The sequence below is a fragment of the Natator depressus genome, chromosome 1 (genome assembly GCF_965152275.1).
Source record: "Natator depressus isolate rNatDep1 chromosome 1, rNatDep2.hap1, whole genome shotgun sequence".
Taxonomy (NCBI): domain Eukaryota; kingdom Metazoa; phylum Chordata; order Testudines; family Cheloniidae; genus Natator; species Natator depressus.
This window is the reverse complement of record NC_134234.1, coordinates 163,727,559-163,753,779: the sequence shown is the minus strand read 5'-3', so window position 1 is coordinate 163,753,779 and position 26,221 is coordinate 163,727,559. Positions and strand designations below refer to the sequence as shown.

Sequence of the window (26,221 nt, the reverse complement as noted above, 5' to 3'; positions counted from 1 at the left end):
TCCTGCCGACTAAACTTCTGTGGAATGTGAGGTCAAACACCCTCTGCCCTAGGCCAGAGCAAGTATTAGAGAATGTCATTCACTTTTCTGATTTCTTTTCCTTTTGTTCTATAGATTCTACCGGTGGTTTAAGCCCTTACCATGAACCCATGGCAACCAAGACCGGCTGTGTCACTTCCTGTTCTCTGGAATATCTGGAAATCCAGCCACCTCTTCCAAGGACACCTAGACTCCTTAAGAGGCAAGATTCTCCTCAGCAAGAGTCTACAAGCATCAGAAGTCAGACAAAGGATGCTCCTTTGATCCTGAATATTGTGCATTCTTTTGAATCTGTTGATAGAGAGGACCAAATAGATCAGATTTCCCCCTCTCACCAGTATAGAATTTTAAGTTCACCAGTGAATTTTAGTTATAAAAGCTCAAGTGAAAGGACACTATCTCCACTTCTCCAGCCTGGAAGCGCATCTCCTGCCAAAACTCCAGTTCATGGCACTCAAGTCTCTTTCACATATGAAGAAAAGACAAGTCCTTTGAGAGAAGAAGTCGTGTCTCCTACTCAGCCAGCTTCAAATAATCTTTCCAATCCTTTGGGGAGCCCTAACTGTGTTAAAAGCAGAGGCAGATTCCCCATGATGGGGATTGGACAGATGTTACGGAAAAGGAATCAGACAATGCAGTCAACCACTGACAAGTCGCTGGAAGCAAGAATGCCTCAGTTGCAGCAAATGAACCCAGCACAGATTTCATTTAATGCAGCAGATGCTGTGAACGGCCAGTGTTAATCTGACGCTCTTGAAAGCCAGGTTTGCAGTGCTGCTTTCTAGGGATTCAAATGTTATAGAAGAAGAGAAAACTGCAGGCATGTTGGTCTCCCTATATAATATATTATAGCAGCCAGCCTGGCAAATCAAAGGTCTACTTGTAATGTTTTGATGGGTTCTAGTTATTGAAATTGAAAGAAGAGGGCCCAACTTATGCTGTTAAGAAAATTTAGCAAAGGTGACATTCATTTGGTTTGACTCTACAGTGAAATGCGTCTTAAAAGATCTACTGAAAATCTACATAAGGAGATGCTATAATCTAGTATTACATTAAGATTTTTAGCATCAAAAGAAGAGCAAGCATAACAGCTTGATTCACCAGTGTTACCTGCATTAATAAACTTGCCCTTGGCTTTCTGCTGCCGTGACTGCTGGTCCCAGCTAGGAACTGTGCTTGAGACTGCAGTCGGTCTCGTATCGTACTGACACAGGTATTGTTCATGTGGCTGAAGTAGAGGCAAAACACTAGAGATTGTATTGTTGAGACCAAGAGCTACGCTTCTAATTCAAGAACAGGCTCCACCAAGAAGGAAAAGCAGATCAGTGGGAACTTGGATAACAGCATGAGTTCTAGACATTCAGAGCAAGTGAAGGCTTTGATTGTCAAAGCAGATTTTACTGTTAATCTTACAAACTAGATAATAGTTGAATTTTTTTTCTTAAAGAAAATGTTCATTTTATAGGAGGTATTATGGAAAAGAAACATTGTTTTAAAACTAGTTTGGTCAAATTGACATTTTCCTGCTCAACTCATAAGACAGGTCTGCAAGTGGATGATTAAAATAATAGTCAAAACTGCAACTTGGTCGTTTAAACAATCCAGTCACCTCTGACTTTTGTATTTGTACTAATTCTGTGGAAGACATAATGGGAGAATTACATTAACCTCTGTTTTAGCAAAATAGCATTGACCATACAAGAAGGCTTCTCTGAGAGACTGCAGTAAATTTAAAAGAGTTAAAAGGACACACCCGTGCCATTTCAGACTGCAAGGATGGTAATGCAGTGGTTACCAAAAATTTAGTAGTATTCTGAGATATGAAGATTAACTTTCCTAACAGGCAACATACTCTACACACTGGCATTCTTTTCCTAAGTAAACAATACATCTGAATAAAGGGGGTAACATTTTTGGTTAATTTTTTTGCAAACCATTTGCTATAAACTTAGACGGTTTAACCAAAGACTATTTTGTGGTTTGTCTGTACTGTGCTGGCATATGAGTTGTGTGTACAGGATTGTTTGATAACTTTTATCACTAACCTGGGTCAGTGGCAGGTAACCACCAATTATGTATGTGCTTCTCCTTCCTCCCGCCCCCTCCACATGTAGTCAATGGGTTCTAATGCCTTTTTAAAAGACAAGGCAGAAAAAAGAGCAAAAAAAAAATGGCTCAGGGGATTGGTAATGAAATATGGGGACCTTCATCTCAAGATCATCATTTTGAATCCAACCCATATCTTCTTGGCCATAGTTATTATTTGTGTTACAGTAGCACTAGAGGTCCCAGCTGACACTGGGGCCCCATGGTGTCAGATTCTGTGCAAAAGCATAGTAAGAAACCTTACCTGCTCTGAAGAGCTTTTGGTCTAAATTGAAAAGACAAAGGGCGGGTGGGGAAATAGGAGCACAGAGAGGTGAAGTGACTTGCCCACGGTCACACAGTAGGTCAGTGACAGCCATGAGTAGAAATCTGATGACCTGACACCCAACCCAGCACCCTGTTCTCTAGGCCACACTGCCTCCTAAATTATTACTCCTGCTTGATGGCCTATGTGACCTGAGGTAATGGTTAGTCCAGCTACTGATGAGATAGATAGCCCTCTCACTCAAATAATCCCCACATTGGGAACCATTGCTGGCAATGCCAACAGAGGATCAGGACTTGAATGGGCATGGAGGAGGAAACACCTTCTTACCCCTGGAGATGAGCCGTTCAGGTCACAGCTAAAGTTATGTGGTAGGTCAGTATAGGGAGCCTTGCTCTGTTTGATGTACAGAGGGTTCAAGTCTCTGGGGCTGTCAGACCAGCACTAGAAAATATATAGATATATAATGTCCCCCAAATAGTTCAAATGGTATTTTTAAATATAACTAAAAACATTTTTACACATTTTTGGGTTTCAAAGTGTCCTATTTTATTTGCATCAAGCACCTGTGCATCTTCTGGGTCCATTTTACCGCTGCCATTTGTGTAAACCATCAGGTATCTTTTTTTAAAAACAACAACAACAACATACTTACACTAAGAACATGAAAATGCTTGCATTCAAGTCCAGTGTAGTGAGAAGAATCCTTTGCATGCTTCAGAGTTGTGTACCTAAATATGTTGCAAATACTAACTTGAACTATAAACTCAGGTTTCTTTGGTACCCAATAGAAGATTGGGGGAGACAGGAAAGAGAAGTGTATTTTTGTGAACTCACAGTAAATATATGTAAGTAACAGAATGAAAACAAAAAATGTTAAATCTTTTTATTATTTTATTATATTTATATAGAATATATGAGTATTACATTGGTAAGCATAAATATGTATCCAATTTAGCCAGCAGCTATTTACCATCAGTCTGCAGTAACCACAGAAGAAAGTTACAGAACTATAGTAGTGTAAATTCCAGGAAAAAACAACTGATCCATTTTCTCATTTTTTAGCAAAGAATGTATTTACTATCGTTATTAAATATATGTGCTTTTTAAATGAGATCTCAATGGAATGCTGATTTTGTGTGCCAGGCCACCCAGCAGCATATGTACCTAAATGTTTACATTGCAAATGTCTACACTACACAAAAAATGAAGGGATCTAGATGATTATCACTTACATTAACTTCACCCATCAAAAGCTGTTGCTTTAAATCCTGCAGTTGACTGGTGCGTATAGGCCCTGATTCAACTAAGAAGCGAATTAAGCACATGCTTAACTTGAAGGACATAGGTAGTCTTGTTGATTTAAACTTAGGCATGTGTGCTGATCCACTTTGCTGGATCAGCATCTACTGTGAGCATGGCGTCATTGACAGTAAGTAAGTGGGATTACTCACATACTTAAAGTTAGTGTAAGCTTAATGCTTTGCTGGATTGGTCCATACAGCCTGGCTGTCAAACTTAGTATTTCATTCAGAATATTTCTTTGGTTGTTATTCCCACAACATTTTTTTTTTTGTCATAGGGCCTGATCCAGAGCCCTTTGAAATCAGTTGAAAACTTTCCATTGACTTCAAAGGGATTTTCATCAAGTCCATAATGAACTGGCACAATAGCTGAAAATATACAGTATGGTGACTTTGTCCAGATTCGCCTAACCTATAACAATAAATGTCAGATTTATTCGGCAAGGCAGAGAAGGCTGTTTAGCATCTGTTTCTAAGGGACTTGGTCTTCACTTTCTCCCAGGAATGAATTGTAAAATACTAGGGAACATGAGTGCTAAAGGAAATGCTGCTGTTAAAGTCAACATTGCCTCCATACTTCCACACTTGATGTTCCAGACTTTATCCTTCACATAATATGGCATAATGCAAATTAAAAGAATGATTTCAATCTGTGGGCCAGAGGTCATGGCCCTTGTGCACCACTAAGGTAATCTTCCTTCAGATTCCCAACACACAGCAGGATCTGCACCTATGGCTGGTAACGGGAGCCTTTTTGTGGAGGAAAAGGGTAAGGCCAGGGTAGGGCAGAGCATAGTTCCACAATGTTAGGCCTCCACTTAGCATGGGGGCCATTAAAGACCTAATGTCAGTGTCACATCTTATTGCTGCTTCCTCGTATTGGGGCAGGAGCTGTGACTTAGGATCAGGGAGCTGTAACTAGCTCCTTGACACAGACAACTGCATTGCTACACAGCAGCAGTTTATTGCCTTTTGGCAGCAGACAGTGCAGTATGACTGGTAGCCGTCGTCGACGTAGTCCTGGGTGCTCTTTTAACCGGGCGCCTGGGCAAACATGGGAGTGACTCAGCCAGGTCATTTCCCTTGTTTTGTCTCATGGTGATTCAGTCTTACCGGCAGTGCACTGTCTTTTAATCTGCAGCTAGCAGAAGACTATGGCCAGTAGTCATACTGCACCGTCTTCTGCCGAGCACCCAGGTGTTGACGATGGCTAGCAGTCGTACTGCACAGTCTGCTGCCAGCAAGATGTATAAAGATAGATTAAGTGGCTCAAAACAAGAAATAGACCAGATTTGTTTTGTATTCATTTTCTCCTCCCTCCCTCCCTCTGTGAAATCAACAGCCTGTTAAACCCAGTTTTGAGTTCTATCCTTGAGGGGGCCATTCAGTTTCTCGCAAAGTCACCCCCTTTGTTGATTTTAATTCCCTGTAAGCCAACCCTGTAAGCCATGTCGTCAGTCGCCCCTCCCTCCGTCAGGGCAACGGCAGACAATCGTTCCGCGCCTTTTTTCTGTGCAGACGCCATACCACGGCAAGCATGGAGCCCGCTCAGATCACTTTGGCAATTAGGAGCACATTAAACACCACACGCATTATCCAGCAGTATATGCAGCACCAGAACCTGGCAAAGCGATACCGGGCGAGGAGGCGACGTCAGCGCGGTCACGTGAGTGATGAGGACATGGACACAGACTTCTGTCAAAGCATGGGCCCTGCCAATGTGGGCATCATGGTGCTAATGGGGCAGGTTCATGCGGTGGAACACCAATTCTGGGCCCGGGAAACAAGCACAGACTGGTGGGACCGCATAGTGTTGCAGGTCTGGGACGATTCCCAGTCGCTGCGAAACTTTCGCATGCGTAAGGGCACTTTCATGGAACTTTGTGACTTGCCCTGTCCTGAAGCGCATGAATACCAAGATGAGAGCAGCCCTCACAGTTGAGAAGCGAGTGGCAATAGCCCTGTGGAAGCTTGCAATGCCAGACAGCTACCGGTCAGTTGGGAATCAATTTGGAGTGGGCAAATCTACTGTGGGGGCTGCTGTGATGCAAGTAGCCAACACAATCAAAGATCTGCTGATATCAAGGATAGTGACCCTGGGAAATGTGCAGGTCATAGTGGATGGCTTTGCTGCAATGGGATTCCCTAACTGTGGTGGGGCCATAGACGGAACCCATATCCCTATCTTGGCACCGGAGCACCAAGCCGGCGAGTACATAAACCACAAGGGGTATTTTTCAATAGTGCTGCAAGCACTGGTGGATCACAAGGGACGTTTTACCAACATCAACGTGGGATGGCCGGGAAAGGTACATGACGCTCACATCTTCAGGAACTCTGGTCTGTTTCAAAAGCTGCAGGAAGGGACTTTATTCCCAGACCAGAAAATAACCATTGGGGATGTTGAAATGCCTATAGTTATCCTTGGGGACCCAGCCTACCCCTTAATGCCATGGCTCATGAAGCCGTACACAGGCAGCCTGGACAGTAGTCAGGAGCTGTTCAACTACAGGCTGAGCAAGTGCAGAATGGTGGAAGAATGTGCATTTGGACGTTTGAAAGCACGCTGGAGCAGTTTACTGACTCGGTTAGACCTCAGCAAAACCAATATTCTCACTGTTATTTCTGCTTGCTGTGCGCTTCACAATATCTGTGAGAGTAAGGGGGAGACATTTATGGCAGGGTGGGAGGTTGAGGCAAATCGCCTGGCTGCTGGTTATGCACAGCCAGACACCAGGGCGGTTAGAAGAGCACAGGAGGGTGCAGTGTGCATCAGAGAAGCTTTGAAAACCAGTTTCATGACTGGCCAGGCTACGGTGTGAAAGTTCTGTTTGTTTCTCCTTGATGAAACCCCCCTCCCCTTTGTTCACTCTACTTCCCTGTAAGCTAACCACCCTCCCCTCCTCCCTTCGATCACCGCTTGCAGAGGCAATAAAGTCGTTGTTGCTTCACATTCATGCATTCTTTATTAATTCATCACACAAATAGACCAGGAGGTAGCCCAGGAGGGGTGGTGGAGGAGAGAAGCACCGGGAGAAGTGGTGGAGGAGGGAAGGACAAGGCCACACAGCACTTTAAAAGTTTAAAACTTTAAAACTTATTGAATGCCAGCCTTCTGTTGCTTGGACAATCCTCTGGGGTGGAGTGGCTGGGTGGCCGGAGGCCCCCCCACCGCATTCTTGGGCGTCTGGGTGTGGAGGCTATGGAACTTGGGGAGGAGGGCGGTTGGTTACACAGGAGCTGTAGCGGCAGTCTGTGCTCCTGCTGCCTTTCCTGCAGGTCAACCATATGCTGGAGCATATGGGTTTGATCCTCCAGCAGCCTCAGCATTGAATCCTGCCTCCTCTCATCACGCTGCCGCCACCTTTCAGCTTCAGCCCTCTCTTCAGCCCGCCACCTCTTGTCCCAGTCATTTTGTGCTTTCCTGCACTCTGACATTGTCTGCCTCCACGCATTCGACGGTGCTCTGTCAGTGTGGGAGGACAGCATGAGCTCAGAGAACATTTCATCGCGAGTGTGTTTTTTTCACCTTCTAATCTTCACTAGCCTCTGGGAAGGAGAAGATCCTGTGATCCTTGAAACACATGCAGCTGGTGGAGGGAAAAAAAGGGACAGTGGTATTTAAAAAGACACATTTTATAGAACAATGTGTACACTCTTTCACGGTAAACCTTGCTGTTAACATTACATACATAGCACATGTGCTTTCGTTACAAGGTCGCATTTTGCCTCCCCCCAGCGTGTGGCTAGCCCCTCCTCTCTACCCCCTCCCCATGGCTAACAGCGGGGAACATTTCTGTTCAGCCACAGGCAAACAGCCCAGCAGGAATGGGCACCTCTGAATGTCCCCTTAAGAAAAGCACCCTATTTCAACCAGGTGACCATGAATGATATCACTCTCCTGAGGATAACACAGAGATAAAGAACGGATGTTTGAACGCCAGCAAACATACACTGCAATGCTTTGTTCTACAATGATTCCTGAGTACGTGCTACTGGCCTGGAGTGGTAAAGTGTCCTACCATGGTGGATGGAATAAGGCTGCCCTCCCCAGAAACCTTTTGCAAAGGCTTTGGGAGTATATCCAGGAGAGCCATGAATGCCAGGGCAAATTAATCATTAAACATGCTTGCTTTTAAACCATGTATAGTATTTTAAAAGCTACACTCACCAGAGGTCCCTTCTCTGCCTGGTGGGTCCGGGAGGCAGCCTTGGGTGGGTTCGGGGGGTACTGGCTCCAGGTCCAGGGTGGTTCCTGACTGTTGGGAAAACCGGTTTCTCCCCTTGCTTGCTGTGAGCTATCTACAACCCCATCATCATCATCTTCCTCGTCCCCAAAACCTGGTGTTGCCTCCATCTCCATTGAAGGAGTCAAACAACACGGCCGGGGTAGTGGTGGCTGAACCCCCTAAAATGGCATGCCGCTCATCATAGAAGCGGCATGTTTGGGGCTCGGACCGGGAGCGGCCGTTTGCCTCTCTGGTTTTCTGGTAGGCTTGCCTCAGCTCCTTAAATTTCACATGGCACTGCTTCGGGTCCCTGTTATGGCCTCCGTCCTTCATGCCCTGGGAGATTTTGACAAATGTTTTGGCATTTTGAAAACTGGAAAGGAGTTCTGATAGCACGGATTCCTCTCCCCATACAGCAATCAGATCCCGTACCTCCCATTTGGTCCAGGCTGGAGCTCTTTTGCGATTCTGGGACTCCATCATGGTCACCTCTGCTGATGAGCTCTGCATGGTCACCTGCAGCTTGCCACGCTGGCCAAACAGGAAATTGAAATTCAAAAGTTCGCGGGCCTTTTCCTGTCTACCTGGCCAGTGCATCTGAGTTGAGAGTGCTGTCCAGAGCGGTCACAATGGAGCACTCTGGGATAGCTCCCGGAGGCCAATACCATCTAATTGCGTCCACAGTACCCCAAATTCGACCAAGCAAGGCCAATTTCAGCGCTAATCCCTTTGTTGGGGGTGGAGTAAGGAAATCGATTTTAAGAGCCCTTTAAGTCGAAAAAAAGGGCTTCGTCATGTGGATGGGTGCAGGGTTAAATTGATTTAACACTGCTAAATTCGACTTCAACTCCTAGTGTAGACCAGGGCTTAGTTTCCTCATCTGGTCAGTTTTCCTTCCCCCCATCTCAACTCCAGAGCACAATGAAACTACTGAGTACACTGCAGACACGTGTTTTTCCTACTAAACAGTCATCATAGTTCTTTGGAATAAAACATATAAATCACTTGGTATGCAGAAATATAACAATGTGTGGCAAAATCATAAAGTACTTGTGACTTCTATGGTCTGTAAGTCCCCCCTGCTTATACTATTTGTTTTCCTTCTCTCACACTGATGACTCAGTAAGGATAATTCAGAGGAATCCTGGGAGCTGGTTCATTTAATATCTCTTTTCAATGAGAAAAACGTGCTCCCTCAGCAGTAAATGAGTGTATTATTTGTAGCAGTTTTTCTGCAACAGAGCTTCTTAAGCATTTGATTTGAAAGACAAATGGGTTATCATTTGCACATCTTTCCATGGACATGGTTTCATTACACACAATTGTCTTTCACTATAATGACTTGCAGACTCACAGTGGGCGGGAGATAGGTTAGATCACTTGGAGTCCTTTAAATATTTAGCAGTAAAAGAAACTTTTAATATTATACATTCTATTATTTAGGTACAGACAATTAACACAATTTCAAGGGACAGAAGAATAGAATGCAAAATATGACCAGCAATTAATTTGACTTTCTCTGCTGTGGCTTGCTAATGCTTTGGCAATGGTATGCCCCCGAGAGAAGGAATAAGGAAAACTGCCTTGATTAAAGGTGAGCTGCAAAGCTTGTTTAAGAAAATAAGGTTAAGATCCTAAGCAGTACCAGAATGATTGTGCAGACTTAGTTCATAAAGAAATATATTTCAAAATTTGTATTTGAATATCAAAATCTGAATGAAGCAGGGGTCCTGTGGAAAAAATAGTATGTGATCATGTAATTAAAGACTGTACCATAATACATACACACAAGGGGACTGAGGTTGTACAGGCAATCTTAATTCTGGCATTTCCTAATTTTTGAGTGCTTGACTTTTCAACCTTAATAGTGTTCTTTTAATACAGGGGGTTGTGTGTGAGCGTGTGCATGTAATATTGTATATGCTGCAGCAATCCCCACATATATGTAAGATAAATAGGGTTGTCAAGCAATTAAAAAAATTAATTGCAATTAATTGCACTGTTAAACAATAATAGAATACAATTTATTCCTACATTTTCAAATATATTGATTTCAGAATACAAAGTGTACAGTGCTCACTTTATATTTATTTTTGATTACAAGTATTTGCACTGTAAAAACCCAAAAGAAATAGTATTTTTAAATTCACCTAATACAAGTACTGTAGTGCAATCTCTTTATCATGAGAGTTGAGTTACAAATGTAGAATTATGTATAAAATAAACCTGCATTCAAAAATAAAACAATGTAAAATTTTAGAGCCTGCAAATCCACTCAGTCCTACTTCTTGTTCAGCCAATCACTCAGACAAACAAGTTTGTTTACATTTGCAGGAGATAATGCTGCCCGCTTCTTGTTCACGATGTCACCTGAATATGAGAACAGGTGTTGTCATGGCACTGTTGTAGCTGGTGTCACAAGATATTTACATGCCAGACGCGCTAAAAATTCATATGTCCCTCCATGCTTCAACCACCATTCCAGGGGAGATGCGTCCATGCTGATGACTGGTTCTGCTCAATAACAATCCAAAGCAGTGCGGACCCACGCATGCTCATTTTCATTATCTGCGTCAGATGCCACTAGCAGAAGGTTGATTTTCTTTTTTGGTGGCTCGGATTCTGTAGTTTCCACACTGGAGTGTTGCTTTTTTAAGTCTTCTGAAAGCATGCTCCACATCTTGTCCCTCTCAAATTTTGGAAGGCACTTCAGATTCTTAAACCTTGGGTCGAGTGCTGTAGCTATCTTTAGAAATCTCACCTTGGTACCTTCTTTGCATTTTGTCAAATCTGCAATGAAAGTGTTTTTAAAAATGAACAACATGTGCTGGGTCATCATCCGAGAGTGCTGTAACATGAAATATATGGCAGAATGCAGGTAAAACAGCAGGGGACATACAATTCTCCCACAGAAAGTTCAGTAGCAAATTTAATTAATGCATTATTTTTTTAACGAGCGTCATCAGCATGGAAGCATGTCCTCTGGAATGGTGGCCAAAGCATGAAGGGGCATACAAATGTTTAGCACATCTGGCACATAAATACCTCGCAATGCCTGCTACAAAAGTGCCATGCAAATGCCTGTTCTCACTTTCTGGAGACATTGTAAATAAGAAGAGGGTAGGTAGCATTATCTCCTGTAAATGTAAACAAACCTGTTTGTCTTAGTGATTGACTGAACAAGAAGTAGGACTGAGTGGACTTGTAGGCTCTGAAGTTTTACATTGTTTTGGTTTTCAGTGTAGTTATGTAACCAAAAAAAAATCTACGTTTGTAAGTTGCATTTTCACGACAAAGAGAGTGCACTGCAGTACTTGTATGAGACGAATTGAAAAATACAATTTCTTTTGTTTATCATTTTTACAGTGCAAATATTTATAATCAAAAACAATATACACTTTGATTTCAATTACAACACAGAATACAATATATATGAAAATGTAGAAAAACATCCAAAATATTTAATAAATTTCAATTGGTATTTTATTGTTTAACAGTGCTATTAAAACTGTGATTTTTTTTTGAGTTAATCGCGTGAGTTAACTGTGATTAATTGACAGCCCTAAAGATAAACAATTTCCTCTCTCTTGGTATCTCTGACATGGTAGTGGAAAACAATTAAGTGAAAACTGGGTAAGAGATTTTGCTCATTTGAGAAGTATTACTTTTCAAATGATTAGATCAAATGGGTTTTCAAATCCATTTCTGAGTTGATCTGACTGAGTCTGATCCAATACCAGCTGCAGTCTATAGAAAGACTCCCAAGTAACTTCAATGGGTGTTAGAAAGAGTCTACTGCGAGGTATTTTTTTTCATTTGAAAGATCAATATATTAGTTTGAAGAAAATAGGTGCAGTGTCCCTTTAAAAGCCCAGGAAATAGAAGACTGGAATTCTAGCTGTCCCATGAAGATTATATGGAATAAACTCCAGAGAATATTTTAATGGACATGGGACAGTCATCAACGCTAATGTTTTAATTAGGGCCTTCATCATCACTCTCCCAGCTTCTTTCTCGCACTTGACCAATTACCACATTCCAAAGACCAAGTTAGAAAAACAATAGTGCAAAACAGTTTCATAGAAGTGAAACACATACTTTCTCACAGCGTGCTTTCCATAGTGAGAAGTCAGCCACCCCAAAAGTAAATTGCTTAAATCACTTGTCCCAGTAGAAGCCACCAATTTGCTGTGATTTATGGATTAATTAGATTTTACTTGGAACCCCATGGCTACTGCTAAAATCTTCAGGCTTTTTACTTACGGTTTAAGGCTTAACTTCTTAATAACCACACGCATGACATAAGCCTTCTTATTTGGTAACTTAGGCATTCAGCAAAATTACAAGTTACAAAACCAGCTTTTATTTTAAATCCTTTTTGTTAGATGATGTTGATGGGGTTGCAACCGACATTCTAACTTACCCAGCTGTTAGTTTTATCAACTCCATTTGGCAATGAGAGAAGGAAGAAAGAATAGGTGTCTCTTCTATTGTTAGGTGGGGGGTTAGCTTTCAGCTGACTGTGGGGCTAGTTCTTCATGCAGGCAGGGTTCCTGGACCATTTGAGATCAGGTTGGAGGCTGGATTGGAGGCAAGGTCCAATTGTGACCTGAAGGTTTTGTTCTGTTGGGTGGTGGTCGGTACCAGTGATCTCTAGTGCTCTGTGCAGTGACTAAAACTGGCATTGTGGCAAGCAAGTTTTATATATGTATCTCAATAATTTCCATGCGAACTCTGCACTGTTTACATGTACTTCCGTACAGCCAGCCTTGCAAACTCAGCCTGAAATCTGAAAGTCCAACTGAATTCTTTCCTCCTTATGTATTAGCAGCAGTAATAAAGGTCCCTCAGTCCAAGCTCTTACATCTATGCAGCAACCTCCTTGACTTCAATGGGCTGCCCAATTCCAATGGCAGGGCCAATTTTACTGATGATGCAACATAAGGATTAGACTCCAGCTAACTCTCACTCTTAGCAGTTAGCTCTACAAGTTCAATGGGAGTAAACATTTAATTGTCCCTGAAGGCAGCACATATGACTCTGAATACACAAAGGAGCTGATCTGATGAGTAAGAAGGTGCCGTTTTTACAGACTCTTTCTAGAGTAGAACCACACTTTAAGCAGATGGCACGGTGTGCATACTTGTCAGTAACTCACCAAGAGTCACCCATCACATTAACAGTATCAGTACTGCCTAAGGGAGAAATGGAGGCCAGCAGAGAAAAGTTAATGAGTAACACCTCCCAGAGAGGCAGGTGTTCAAGGGGAAAGAAAAAACCTGTTCATTTATTGTTGAGTGTAAATGATATAAGGATATGACCTCCTGCTCTGCGATCACTGCTAGTTGATGACTTTATTAGCAAAGGGAGAAGTAGCTCTGTCTGGTTTGGGCTTATTTTCTGTGTGCTAAGTGGGAAGATCTAATTTTAACCCATCCTATGACAGGCTTTGCTGGGCAGGTCCATATATCTTGGTTGTGGCTACGTAAATCAAAGGCACAGCAGGATCCATCTTAAGGCATACAGTAACTCCTCGCTTAACATTGTAGTTACGTTCCTGAAAAATGCGACTTTAAGCAAAACGATGTTAAGCGAATCCAATTTCCCCATAAGAATTAATGTAAATGGGGGGGTTAGGTTCCAGGGAATTTTTTTTTTGCCAGACAAAAGGCATTATATACATTTTAAACAATTTTAAAGGAGCAATTTAATACAGGTACTGTACTATCGTTGGGAGGTGCCCTCGCCTTACCCCACACAGGCACCGCCCACTGGCACTGCAGACGATGAGGCAGGCAAGGAGGCTGAAGGTGCCATCGGCTCGGAGAAGCACCTTGCGCAGCAGCAGCGGCAGCTTCCCAAGCAGAGCACTGACTTTGCCAGGGGGGGCTCAACCCTCGGCCCAGCCGCTCCACCCCTTCCCCCAAGCCCCCACCCTTACCCTGCCTCTTCTCCTCCCCCGCTCCACCTCCTCCCCCTTTGCTCCACACGCCCCGTCCTCGCTCCTCCCACCTCCACACTCCTGAACATCACAACCCAGCTGATTGCTGCGGGCAGGGGAGAGAGGGGGGAGGCTGCGCGCTGCATCCTCGCTTCTCCCCCCAGACTCCTGAACACCGCAAGACAGCTGACTGCTGTGGGCAGGAGGCAGGGGAAGCAGGGGGAAGGCGCTGATCCGCGGGGTCCACCGGAGGGCGGGAGATGCTGGGGGGGCATAGTGGAGCTGATAGGGGGGGCTGCCAGCAGTGGACAAAGCAGGCCAAACGACATTCTCGGGGAGCATTGCACAACTTTAAACGGACATGTTCTGTAAGGGAGCCGGGATGTAAAATCGAAACAACGTTAAGTGAGAGGACGTTAAGTGGGGAGTTACTGTATTATAAACCCAGCAGAAGATGCAAGTTCTGCTTTCCCACTGTTTACTGTACTGGCTATTAATTTGTAGAAAAAGATTGGTGTCATTAACAGAGAAACCCTTCACATCCACAGCAGCAGTCAGAACAACAGATAGAAGAAAGGAAAATAATATTTTATGGGATTTGCCTCCTCCAATTTGCGGTTTTCCTGACAGTTAAGAAGTGGTTTGGGTAAGATTTCTCCGCTTTGCCTTGGGCATTGAACTTTCCCAGCCAGTCATTATCTTCCAGATAATGCTGTCTCACTGGGTCATTATTGCTCATTTTAGTACCAATTGTTCAGCCTTATGGGCAAATCTTGCCCAACCCTGCCTGGGTGCACATGGCCCTAAAGGTAGCAAAACTATGTGGAGCCACTGTGCTGGGGAGTTAGGAAGCAGAGACAGCCTGAGCAAAGGGATCCACGTACCTTGTCTGCAATGAAGCAGTGCTTCATTTGATGCTAAAAGTATAGTAATATGGGATGAGGAGGGGGGCGGATTTAGGGCCGGGTAAAGGTATGGATCAGAAATTATGAAGTTCCACCGACTAAAAATCTTCCATGTGTGAGATTAGGGAGTATAGGTGCCATTAAAATTACGGGAGTTCTGAGGCTGTAATAGAGGCTGCAGAATGACGTCAACTGGGAATCCTCTCACCCACAGAGTTCCCCTGTGCAAAATATGTTCACTTAGGTGAGCTGTGCACAGGGGAAAGGATTTAATGTTTAGACTGTGAGAAAAACCCAGGGCTTAAAGTGAAAGGGGTTGCAGACTCAGAAAAGAAATCAAGCTGGGTTGCTCAAGGACTCACTTTAAGCACTCTCTTACCAAAGTTGCTGCCTCCAGGTTATGATAGGCCCTACCACCTTTTTCAGACCACTTTAAGCACAGCACAGGAAAAGGATCCCCATTATAAAGACACTGGAACAAATTGCACTCTGATTCACAAATTGTTCAGCTCCACTGTAGTCAATGGAAATGCATGGGGTGTAAACCAGCGCAGAATTTTTTTTTAGGCCATATTCCAGTTTAATCATTCTCTTTCTTATAATTCAGATGGGCAACATCATTCTGTTTGCCACCCCAGTACAACCAGAATAAAGAAAGCATAAAGGCCCAGAACCTCAAAGGTATTTAGGCACCTGACTTCCATTGATTTAGGCACCTAATACCTTGAGGAGCTAAGCCAAAATGGCCACAAGCCAAATAGAAATGGAAAACATGCATGTTTGCATGTGTCACAATATAGATAACAGAGTGAAAGAAAGTTGATCTCCATCTTCACCTGCAGCCCCGCTGCTATCCTTTTCCTCAGTTTCTCTTAAACCAAGACTGTTGATCATATTATTCCTTTATATTTAGGCTAGTTTGTGGCATAGACTAGGGATTCAAAAATTATTACGTAACTTATTTTTGTTGGTGACCTACCGTAGGACTGAAACCAAGTTTGGGTGAAGGGACTCAGATAAAATCAGAACCGACCCAGATCTTCAACCTGCTCCAACCCTAACCTCTTCTGAGATTTGAAAATGTTCGGTTGATGATTTTAATGTTGTGCCTCTGCATGTGCAGGAAGTGTTCAAATACCATGAAGGGGTGGGACGTCATATTTCAGACACACAAGATTATAAGAGTCTGGATAAACATCTACATTTTGGGTGCTCTTCTGAACCATCAAAGCTGTTGAGGTTTGCTGCCTATTGCCGAATAAAGACAATGGGCCAGTTTCATTAGTAGACTCACATTGAACTTGATGCAGGACCCAAAAGGATGGGAGGCAAAGGTTGTTTTACACCTCCTTTACATTTACTTTAGTCTGGGATTGCCCAGTGACTGATTCAGCCCCTACACAAGTTAGAGACACCTTGGGGCCGCTCTAACTTGTGCCTGGCTGTATATGCCCCAAGGGGCCTTTACAGCAACCAGAGCTCAGCATAGCCAGACCTCAGCAGTGCTCTGACCATGCCCCTTTACATTCAAAGCTGATATGTCGATATGGTGGAGTCTCTGCCACACTGGGGGAAATTCTTCTACAGTGGCGAAATTATCCAAGGATTGAATGAGGCCCATGTGCTGAATGAGGCTCAGTGTCTTCAATAGTATAAGGCTAGTTCATTAACAGACTTCAATAGCCCCTTTCATAGTAATCTATGTAAACATTGCATCCCTGAATTTATCTGGACCCTTCTGTATCTTTAAACTGGTTGGATAAGTATCCCAATTGCTGACAATGCTGTAAGTTCCATATGTTATAGTGATGATGGCTTTAAATCAGAAGCACCTGCTTATGAAATGTTTGACTTACATAGCCATGGGGCCTTTGGATGCATTTATTCATCACCCTTGCCTGTCAGACTGTAGTTTCAGCTGTTCAGAGACTGCTGTAGTGCAGAGGGGACTCATCTGCTTTTCATACACTGTAATGCATATCTAGAGCTCTCCCACTCCTGCGGGTCATATGTCAGATTTACTTATATAGAGGGGGATGGGGAGGTGGAGGACTTCCTAGTGTGTTTAGCATGAAGTTTAAAATTTATTGGCACAGTAAGTCACTAATCTTGTAAATCCTGTGGATGTTCAGCATTTTCTTTAGCTCAGACATGAGCCTTCTTGTCCAAATGGAAAAGACGACACATTTAGCTTTAGTCTCCAGAAGGACAGTTTAAACTGCTTGGAGCTGATTACTGTTTTGCAGTGTGCACTCATTGGCAACAGGCTGACTTATTGCTCAGGCTGAGTCTGCAGGAAATAAGTCAATTTCAAAGTTAAATTCTAATCTCAGTTCTCTGTAATACAAAAGTATGTTCACATCAAGCTTTGTAGTTTAGATTCCTTTCACGAGAAAACTCATTCTCCTAGCTGTAGGTGGAGAGATAAAAGATGTTCCTGCCCCAGCCCCTGAGTTAAGAGGTAGGCTAGCTGGTGGTCTGAAGTTATAATTTAAATGGGATGGTGCTGACTGTACAGTCATGTGCGTAAAAGACAACCAGGAGACCAACCTTCTCAGTGTTTTTCTAGGGAAAGATTGTATCCTTGCATTTTGGACTTTAAACTAGATCCAGGGAAGTGCTGCATACTTCCAACCCACACTGACTTCTGCACCATTTGAGATCAGGCCTTGAATGAGCCGCTAATGCCTCACAGAAATGATTCTGCCTGTGCACATATTTTCAAGGTGATGGGGAAGGGAAGAGAGAATTTCTCCCTTCATTTGTTATTACTAAGATCACCTGCATGAAAGCAATATTCTTGTTTCCTAAGAGCGCCTCTGGGCGGCGTATTAGCAAGTTGAAGCCCTTGTCCTCTGTTTGTGACATTGCAATAATCTCCATAGCAATTCACTGAAATATCACAAACAGAGGATTATGACTTGGACAGGTCAATAAAAAGTCGGAGTACAACCCTAGGATATAAAGATCTGGAGATGGGTATCCCCCTGTCAGAGACAGGACATTCTGTAGTCTTTGTGGAATCACACTGTATTTCATTTTCATTCTTCTTCGATTTGTCCATCTTGAATTTGGTGGAGACTGTCAAAGTGTTAAAAAAAAAAAAGTCTGACACTGCCATGGAAACTTTCTTCACACCTTGAGGTACTGACGTCACAGAAGGTGACACTTGAGCCATCTTTCAAGTCTACTGTACCTGTACCAAAAGATTCAGTAATGAAAAGGCTGAGACTGGCAACTCAGGAAGAGACTAGGCTTTCTAGCAGGTACTGAAGGAGAAGTTTAAACTTCATTCTAGAAAGTAAGGGCTTGAAGCCCACCTAGGTCCACTGGTCAATTAGTGGTTTTGTCTTGCTATGATGAGCACTTCATTAAGATGACTGAAGGACAGTAAATCAATAGCCACGAGATCTGTTAGAAAGCAAAGAAGTATCTTAAATCTGTATCTTTGTGGACTATCTGGGAAAGCATAGGGTCTGCTTATTTTGACAGCTGCCTTCCACTACATTTTGATTAAGTATTTCCCATTTCGGCTCAAATTGTGGCTTCTAGGATGTAGCCTGTTAGAAAAGTGTCATTTTTGATAAGTCCAGTTAAGTCCTTATTCAGTTACCTTTGACACTTTTTGTATGAAGAAATCAAATCCTCAGCATACAGCCAGATTATAAAACCAATTAGTTACTTGTGCTTCCCCTGTAGAAGTGTGGGTTATACTGTGATTATAGAGGATTATACTGTGGTTCTAGTTAAAGGGACACTGACATCCTTGAAATACTCTTTTAAATGTTTTTACACTAAGCTTTCTTACTAATAAATCCCTGAGAATTTAAACAAAATCGGTTTTCAGATCAAAATTTATCTCTCCAAAACTATACAAGTCTATTGTTGTGATTATATTTTTTGGTGGAAATAAGAGCAGACTTGTTGGTGTCTTGGTCCTTCCTGATTCCCATGTAGCAACATGCTGGCAGGTCCTATGTTCATATAGCTAGCTGGAAGGATAATGTGTGTTTGTGTTCTTTTAAAGACAAAGTAATTGATACATTGGAGCTGCTACCATGGCTTCAATGATGCTAAAGCCCAATTGATTGTCTGGCATTTTTTTGGTACATATTACTGTAACCCACTGGTGAGAGTGTGTTAGAGGTCTCCCTGCATGCTGCAGCTAGAGTTGCCAGTTTTGGCTGGACATATTCCTGGAGGTTTCATCACATGATCATAGAATCATAGAATATCAGGGTTGGAAGGGACCTCAGGAGGTCAACTAGTCCAACCCCCTGCTCAAAGCAGGACCAGTTCCCAACTAAATCATCCCAGCCAGGGCTTTGTCAAGCTTGACCTTGAAAACCTCAAAGAAAGGAGATTCCACCACCTCCCTAGGTAACGCATTCCAGCACTTCACCACCCTCCTAGTGAAAAAGCTTTTCCTAATATCCATCCTAAACCTCCCACACTGCAACTTGAGACCATTACTCCTTGTTCTGTCAGCTACCACTGAGAACAGTCTAGATCCAGCCTCTTTGGAACCCCCTTTCAGGTAGTTGAAAGCAGCTATCAAATCTGCCCTCAATCTTCTCTTCTGCAGACTAAACAATCCCAGTTCCCTCATCCTCTCCTCATAAGTCATGTGTTCCAGTCCCCTAATCATTTTTGTTGCCCTCCGCTGGACGCTTTCCAATTTTTTCACATCCTTCTTGTAGTGTGGGGCCCAAAACTGGACACAGTACTCCAGATGAGGCCTCACCAATGTCAAATAGAGGGGAACGATCATGTCCCTCGATCTGCTGGCAATGCCCCTACTTATACAGCCCAAAATGCCGTTAGCTTTCTTGGCTAAGGGCACACTGTTGACTCATATCCAGCTTCTCATCCACTGTAACCCCTAGTTCCTTTTCTGCAGACCTGCTGCTTAGCCAGTCGGTCCCTAGCCTGTCGCGGTGCATGGGATTCTTCCATCCTAAGTGCAGGACTCTGCATTTGTCCTTTTTGAACGTCATCAGATTTCTTTTGGCCCAATCCTCCAATTTGTCTAGGTCCCTCTGTATCCTATCCCTACCCTCCAGCGTATCTACCACTCCTCCCAGTTTAGTGTCATCTGCAAACTTGCTGAGGGTGCAATCCACACCATCCTCCAGATCATTAATGAAGATATTGAACAAAACCAGCCCAGGACCGACCCTTGGGGCACTCCACTTGATACTGGCTGCCAACTAGACATGGAGCCATTGATCACTACCCGTTGAGCCTGACAATCTAGCCAATTTTCTACTCACCTTATAATGCATTCATCCAGCCCATACTTCTTTAACTTGCTGGCAAGAATACTGTGGGAGACCGTGTCAAAAGCTTTGCTAAAGTCAAGAAACAATACATCCACTGCTTTCCCCTCATCCAGAGAGCCAGTTATCTCGTCATAGAAGGCAATTAGATTAGTCAGGCATGACTTGCCCTTGGTGAATCCATGCTGACTGTTCCTGGTCACTTTCCTCTCCTCTAAGTGCTTCAGAATTGATTCCTTGAGGACCTGCTCCATGATTTTTCCAGGGACTGAGAAAATCGCTATATAATCTTGGTATAATCTTTAATTAAAGAGCAATCTTTAACTCCTGGAGACTCCAGGACAATCCTGGGGGGTTGGGAACCCTAGCTGCAGCCCCAACTAGCAAGCTTTAACTCAAGCTACAGCAATTCATGCTTTTGGCTCTGGAGATACTTGCTTCAATCCTTGGTGTGTCACCCAAGATGGCTGGTGTGTCACCCAAGTGCAAGCATGCAGGTTTTCAACTATTTTTATATTGTATTCACATTTAAGCTTCAATCAGTAAACATTTTCAAACTTTCTGGCTCTCTACCTATTCTCCCAGGACTTCCCATACCCCAGTTCAGATTGATTCCCTTTTCCTGGCAAGTCTAAAGTCCATGCTTCTCCAGATACCCTTCAAATCCCAATTTCCTTTCATCAGCATTTTTCAGTCTGGTACCAATACTCACCCACACACCTCCTTCACCAGGCTCCATGCAGTGGGTCCTGATTTCCACTTCCTCACACTTTCCATGACCATAGAATATTATATATTAATTTCCATCAACCAAGTGCAAATTCTAGCTCTCATCACCAACCATCAGCATTTCCCAGTCTTCCAACCACTACTCTCAAGTCTCAAAACCACCTCCTTTAACTCCAGGCACCCGAATGAGTCACAATTGTCTTCTCCCTCAGCTTCCCTCAAGCCCCTCAAGACTTGTCTTCCCGTCCCCCAGCAATACTTGATTTCATGTGGATAAATACAACTCAGTGACAACCCTGTTAACACTGAGAAAGACCTACTCTGCATGGGCTGGGTCTATATTGCACCAAGAGAGTTCATTATGGTGCTGACTTTGCCTTTGAAGGCCTGGATTCTACTCCAGTTTCACCTTTGCAGGTTTGATTTACTATCTGGAGGGCAAACACCTCTTCTCAACCCCAGAGGTTCATCGGATGAAGTGAGCTGTAGCTCACGAAAGCTCATGCTCAAATAAACTGGTTAGTCTCTAAGGTGCCACAAGTACTCCTTTTCTTTTTTTTTTTTTTTTTTTTTTAATGTATGAATGGAAGATGATGGGAAGGGATGCACGAAAGAGCAATGTGAGTAAGCAGTGAAGCTTTGCATGAGTCTTGCTCGTTACACAATTTGGGTTTTTTTCAGCAATATTTCCTATAATCTATCTGGTGATGAGTAAGGGAAAAGGGGTGCTGGGGTTTATAGGTCTTCTGGGAGAAGTCTCCTTTGAGTTGTGACATGGAGAAGTGGATAGAAGCATGACAGACAGGCTCAGGGAAGGGGATTGTCTGAGAAGGAAGGATATAGGGAGGAGAGTGTGTGGAGAGGGGTGGGGGTAATTCTCTGGCTTGGGTGGAGCAAAGAACCTGAGGGTGGGGTAATGGTGACAAGGGATAAGAGTGAATACAGACTGGAGCTAAACTGTTGAGGGTTGTAAGGGTGAGGAGTGGGGGATATTACATTTGATGCAGAAGGTGGGGATGAAAGAATGTGATGAGGATCTGGACATTGCCAGAGCACCAAACAAGAGTGTAGCCACTAACCAAGCGTGGCTTCTAACCAAAGATATACAGCACAGCAGTAATATCTTTAAGATTGATGGATGCCATCTAAGAACATAGAAAGGAAATATTGAAAAATGTTGATATAACTATGTAAATAAAATAAAGAGCCTGTTTTCCTGCATGTGACCAGGATAATTAACAAAAGGGAAGAAAATTTTTTCCTGGAAAGGATAAAACAAAACATTCTCTATACAGATTTTTCACAATGGACAGATACATCAGTAGCTCTGTGAGTGTTCCCTGCCCCTCCACCCCCCAGAGATCATTTGTGTGGCAGAAAGGGTGGGTTTGCTTCATGGTGTTGTGCCCAAGAAACATTTGCAATGCATGACTGCTCCCTCACTGTCCTTTACGTGGGGGCTGGCTGGACATGTATTGAATGCTGATTTCCAACAATCCCCCCTTTAATGACTATTTAAGGGAGCAGCATGGGTTTTACTGTGCAATAAATGTCCAGTTTATGCATTATTCTCCTGTCAAGTGTCAGCCTCCGCACATCAGCAGAGAAGTTATAGGGACCATTCTGGTTTATTGGTGATGAGCTGCCCTTCTCCAGCAATGAAGCCAAAGCTAGCAAAAGAAACCTTCTCCCAAAGAGTAGAAGAGTCCAAGTCCTTGCTCCCTCCAGCATTTTGGAATAACAAGCAAGAGAGCAGGACTCTCTTTCTTTTAGACTGTAGGTACATCCTCCTTAAAATCAGGCTTTGGGGTTTGTGTGTGTGTGTGTCTGATCATTACAAAAAAATTAAAGTAACAAAAACACTGTAGCCAGATCCTCAGCTGGTGTAAACTCGTGTTGCTCTATTGAAGTCAATGGAATGACCCCAGTTTACACTAGTTGAAAATCTGTCCATAAGGAATGACACCCATTATTTCACAAGGCGGCAATTGCTGTTTCAATTGACTTTAATGGAACAATGCTGGTTTACACGTGCTGGGGATCTACCCATAGAAATAGGTTGGGATTTCAACATTTGGATTCAGAATCAGTACAAAATCCAAACTTCTCCAAATTCTGGGCTTGACTGGGATATGAGGTTCTGATTTGTTCCCTCCCCTAAAGAAACAAAACAAGAAACCAACTAGATTAGATACAAGAATAGACAGATAAAAGGTACATTGCTAAAAGAACAGATGCAAGGAATTGCTGACCATGTAAAATAAAGAGTAGTTTTCTCTTTATTCATGTCTTTTGGTTGTCTCCTTTCCTTCCTTCTCTCCCTTGACCTTGGTCTGTTGTCATTATTTGATATTTTATCTGTTTAATTTACATTGTGAGCTCCTGCAGAGTAGGGTCATTGTCCTTGTATATGTCTAAAGCACCATGCTGGTTAATGGAATTGCCAAAATCATAATAATGAGTAATTTGACTATCCTGACACTAGTTGTAAAATAAAGACAAATCTTTTCCCTAGCTTATAAAAATAATGTCCAGCTGTTTGTCTGGATGTACTGCACATATATGAAGCCAGCTACTCCTACAGATCTGATTGGATTTAGGTGAGTGAGATGTCACCTAAATAGTATATTTTGGCAGCTGTTCCTGTAATCTAAAATAAATACATGCAAAATAAAAAATTCGGACCACAGATTTAGTTGATTAAAAAAAAAGATTGAAGACATTTTTGGCACTTTATCCAACAGGATCAAATGTCAGCTGTTGTGTATGAGACAAGGCGGGTATCTTTTATTGGACCAATTTCAGTTCGTAATCTTGTCTCTCTCACCAACAGAAGTTGGTCCAATAAAAGATATTACCGCACCCACCTTGTGTCTCTTTGATATCCTAGGACCAATACTGCTACATCTACACTGCGTAAAACTGTTGTGTGTGGTGACTGGCTGAATGACTATTGATGTCACAATCCCACCACCTAACCAAAGGGTTGGGACTTGGGGGTCATGAGCCTCAATGCACAATTGCTTGGGAACAAAGGGAGATAAAGCAGGAAATGGAGGAGGGGAGAAGTGAAGGAGAAAAGGGAAAAGGGAAAGAAAGAACTGCAAGAAGATAACAATGATGCGGGGGGAGAGTGGGGGAGGAGGAAGGGAGTGAAATGGCACCAGCTGTGAATGTCCAGGACAGGGTAGGTTTGGGGTAATATCACCAACAGTCATGAGCTGCAAACTTGCCCCAGCTGAAAAGATTGCTGGAAAGCTGAGATGAGGGCGAGTACTTGGGAGCGTGGAGGAGGGAGAGGAGAGTTACTGTTCTGTTGCTAGGTGATGGATTTCTTACCATGCTAATAACAATAAATGATGATACTGATGCTAACAGAGAACCTTTCATCTGAGAATTACCAAGGTTTCCACAGACATCTATGTATTGTTATTCCCATTTTCCAGAGGCACAGACAGGGCTGAATGGATTTGCCACAGGTCACGCAAAGCAGCAGCATAGATGGATAAAAAATTGTCCCATTGTGTTCTATTAGGTCATACCTCCCTCTTCAAGCAATCCCTCCTCCCTCCCACCCCTCATCAGTCATCCTCAGGCCCCTCTCTCCTAGACCTGTGTCTTGTTTGTTTCTTTTGTCTTATATGGATTTGCATGCTCTTCTGGGCAAGGAGCGTGGCTTTTCTAGGATTGTAAAAGGCTGGCATGGGTAGCAAGTAACTCCTTCATTTGGGGAGGCTGGGTGCACCCGGACTGTGGCCCTGCCCCAAGGCCCGCTCCACTCGGCCTCCTCCTCACCAAAGCCCTCCCCACGCTCGACCTCCAGTTCCGCTCAGCCTCCTCCCCAAAGCCCCCCCCACCTGCGCCTCTTCGCCCCTCCCTGAGGCCCCCATGCAGGCGGAGCGGGGATGGGAAGAGGTGGAGGGAGGACAGGGTCTCAAGGAGAAGAGGATGAACAGGAGTGGGGCCTTGGGGTGGAGCATGGGCAGGGCCATGGCTGGGACGCCCACCCTTTCAATGGTGGCATGTTCCAAAGGCAGTGGGCCCACTGTTTGGGGAGGCTTAGCCTCCCCTGGCCTCTTATACCCACTGCCTAAGAAGGCTTGGTAAATGTATAGGCCATATTGTGCTGTTTCTGCTCTGGTCTGAGTGAGGCATAGTTTGGAGCTGTGTCAGCCCCAACCCCCAAGAGGGGCTCTGGAAGGGGTTGGGTCTCAGGGAGTCACTATCCCTCCCTTAGCAGCCTGGTGCGCAGGCTGTCTCTGGATGGTGCAACCTGCTCCTTGCTGTGCACAGGCCCAGTCCATGGGTTGACGCGAAGGGGGGACAAGGCTGTGGCCCTGCCACCTCCCCACCCCCACTTTTGGGGTGCTCGAAAGGAGCAGTTCCTGTGCTCCACCACACACGGCGATGCTATTGAGATGGGTGCTTGAATGGGCTGTGCAAGGGGAACAGACTTCTTGTATCTGTCCCCCACCCCACTTCTTGTCACCCTCATGCATCTGTGTAAGGGCCTGTGACAAGCTGGCCGTAAATGCTTGCCTAGGGTAATAATAATTGGCTTACCCTCATTTCCTGATCTATGACAATAAATTGTGTTAAGTATCCCATTCCCCACAAATATGTTTTAGTATTTGCTGGGAAAGCCTAGGAGACTCTGAATTGCCAAAAGGTATGTGATTTTCAGTGTGAGGGGCCTCTGGCTCATTTTCCTGTGAACTTGAATTAATCAGTTATTCAGCCAATTATATTCATCACACTTGTAAAATGCTCAGAGATTGCATAATGAGGAATGCAAATTACTCCAACTCCCCAGATAACAACTCTCCCTGACACTCTCAGCTACTCCATGGCACTGATCTTTCGAACACCAGGGCTCCTAAAACATGAATAAATAAAATACATGAATCTATTTTCCATCATCATACTCTGTGGATACTATAAGGGGAACATAAGGGAACCTAAATATTAGAGTGTCTTAAAAAATGGAATTCCCATTCCGCGGGAAATTCCAAGATTTCATTTCATGCTGCATCTGGATGAAAAGTAGAGATCTCTGCCTTTATTATTCTTATTTTATTCTTATTTTCATAACATCATATTCCAAAATTTTGACCTGATTGAAATGTTTTGGTTTAATTGAGTTGAGAAATTTTGTTTTAATATTATAATTTTGACTTATTATATTATATATTTGTTAAGGGTTTTATGTTACACTGTAAATTATAATACAATATAAAATTTAAATGACAAAGTTGAAACAATATAGTTTGGCCCTATCCAAAAGAAACATTTCAATAATTTCCCATTCAAAATTTCAACCAAATCGATAAGTTTCCACAAGATGTTTTGATTTAATAAAATAGTATTTTTTGATGGAAAAATCTTCCATTTGAAAATTTTCAACCAGCTCTATTAAACATTAAG

The 26,221-nt window shown here is 43.3% G+C and overlaps 1 protein-coding gene across 1 annotated transcript in view; it reads left to right on the top strand.

Annotated features, from left to right (window-relative positions):
* HUNK (hormonally up-regulated Neu-associated kinase) overlaps nucleotides 1-3,246 on the top strand; it is an 88,172-nt gene extending 84,926 nt beyond the window's left edge. Inside the window, exon 10 of the mRNA XM_074970776.1 lies at nucleotides 115-3,246. Coding sequence (XP_074826877.1) covers nucleotides 115-782 — 668 coding nt within the window. The 3' untranslated portion in view covers nucleotides 783-3,246. The remainder of the gene's footprint in view (nucleotides 1-114) is intronic.
* The last annotated feature ends 22,975 nt before the right edge of the window (nucleotides 3,247-26,221 follow it).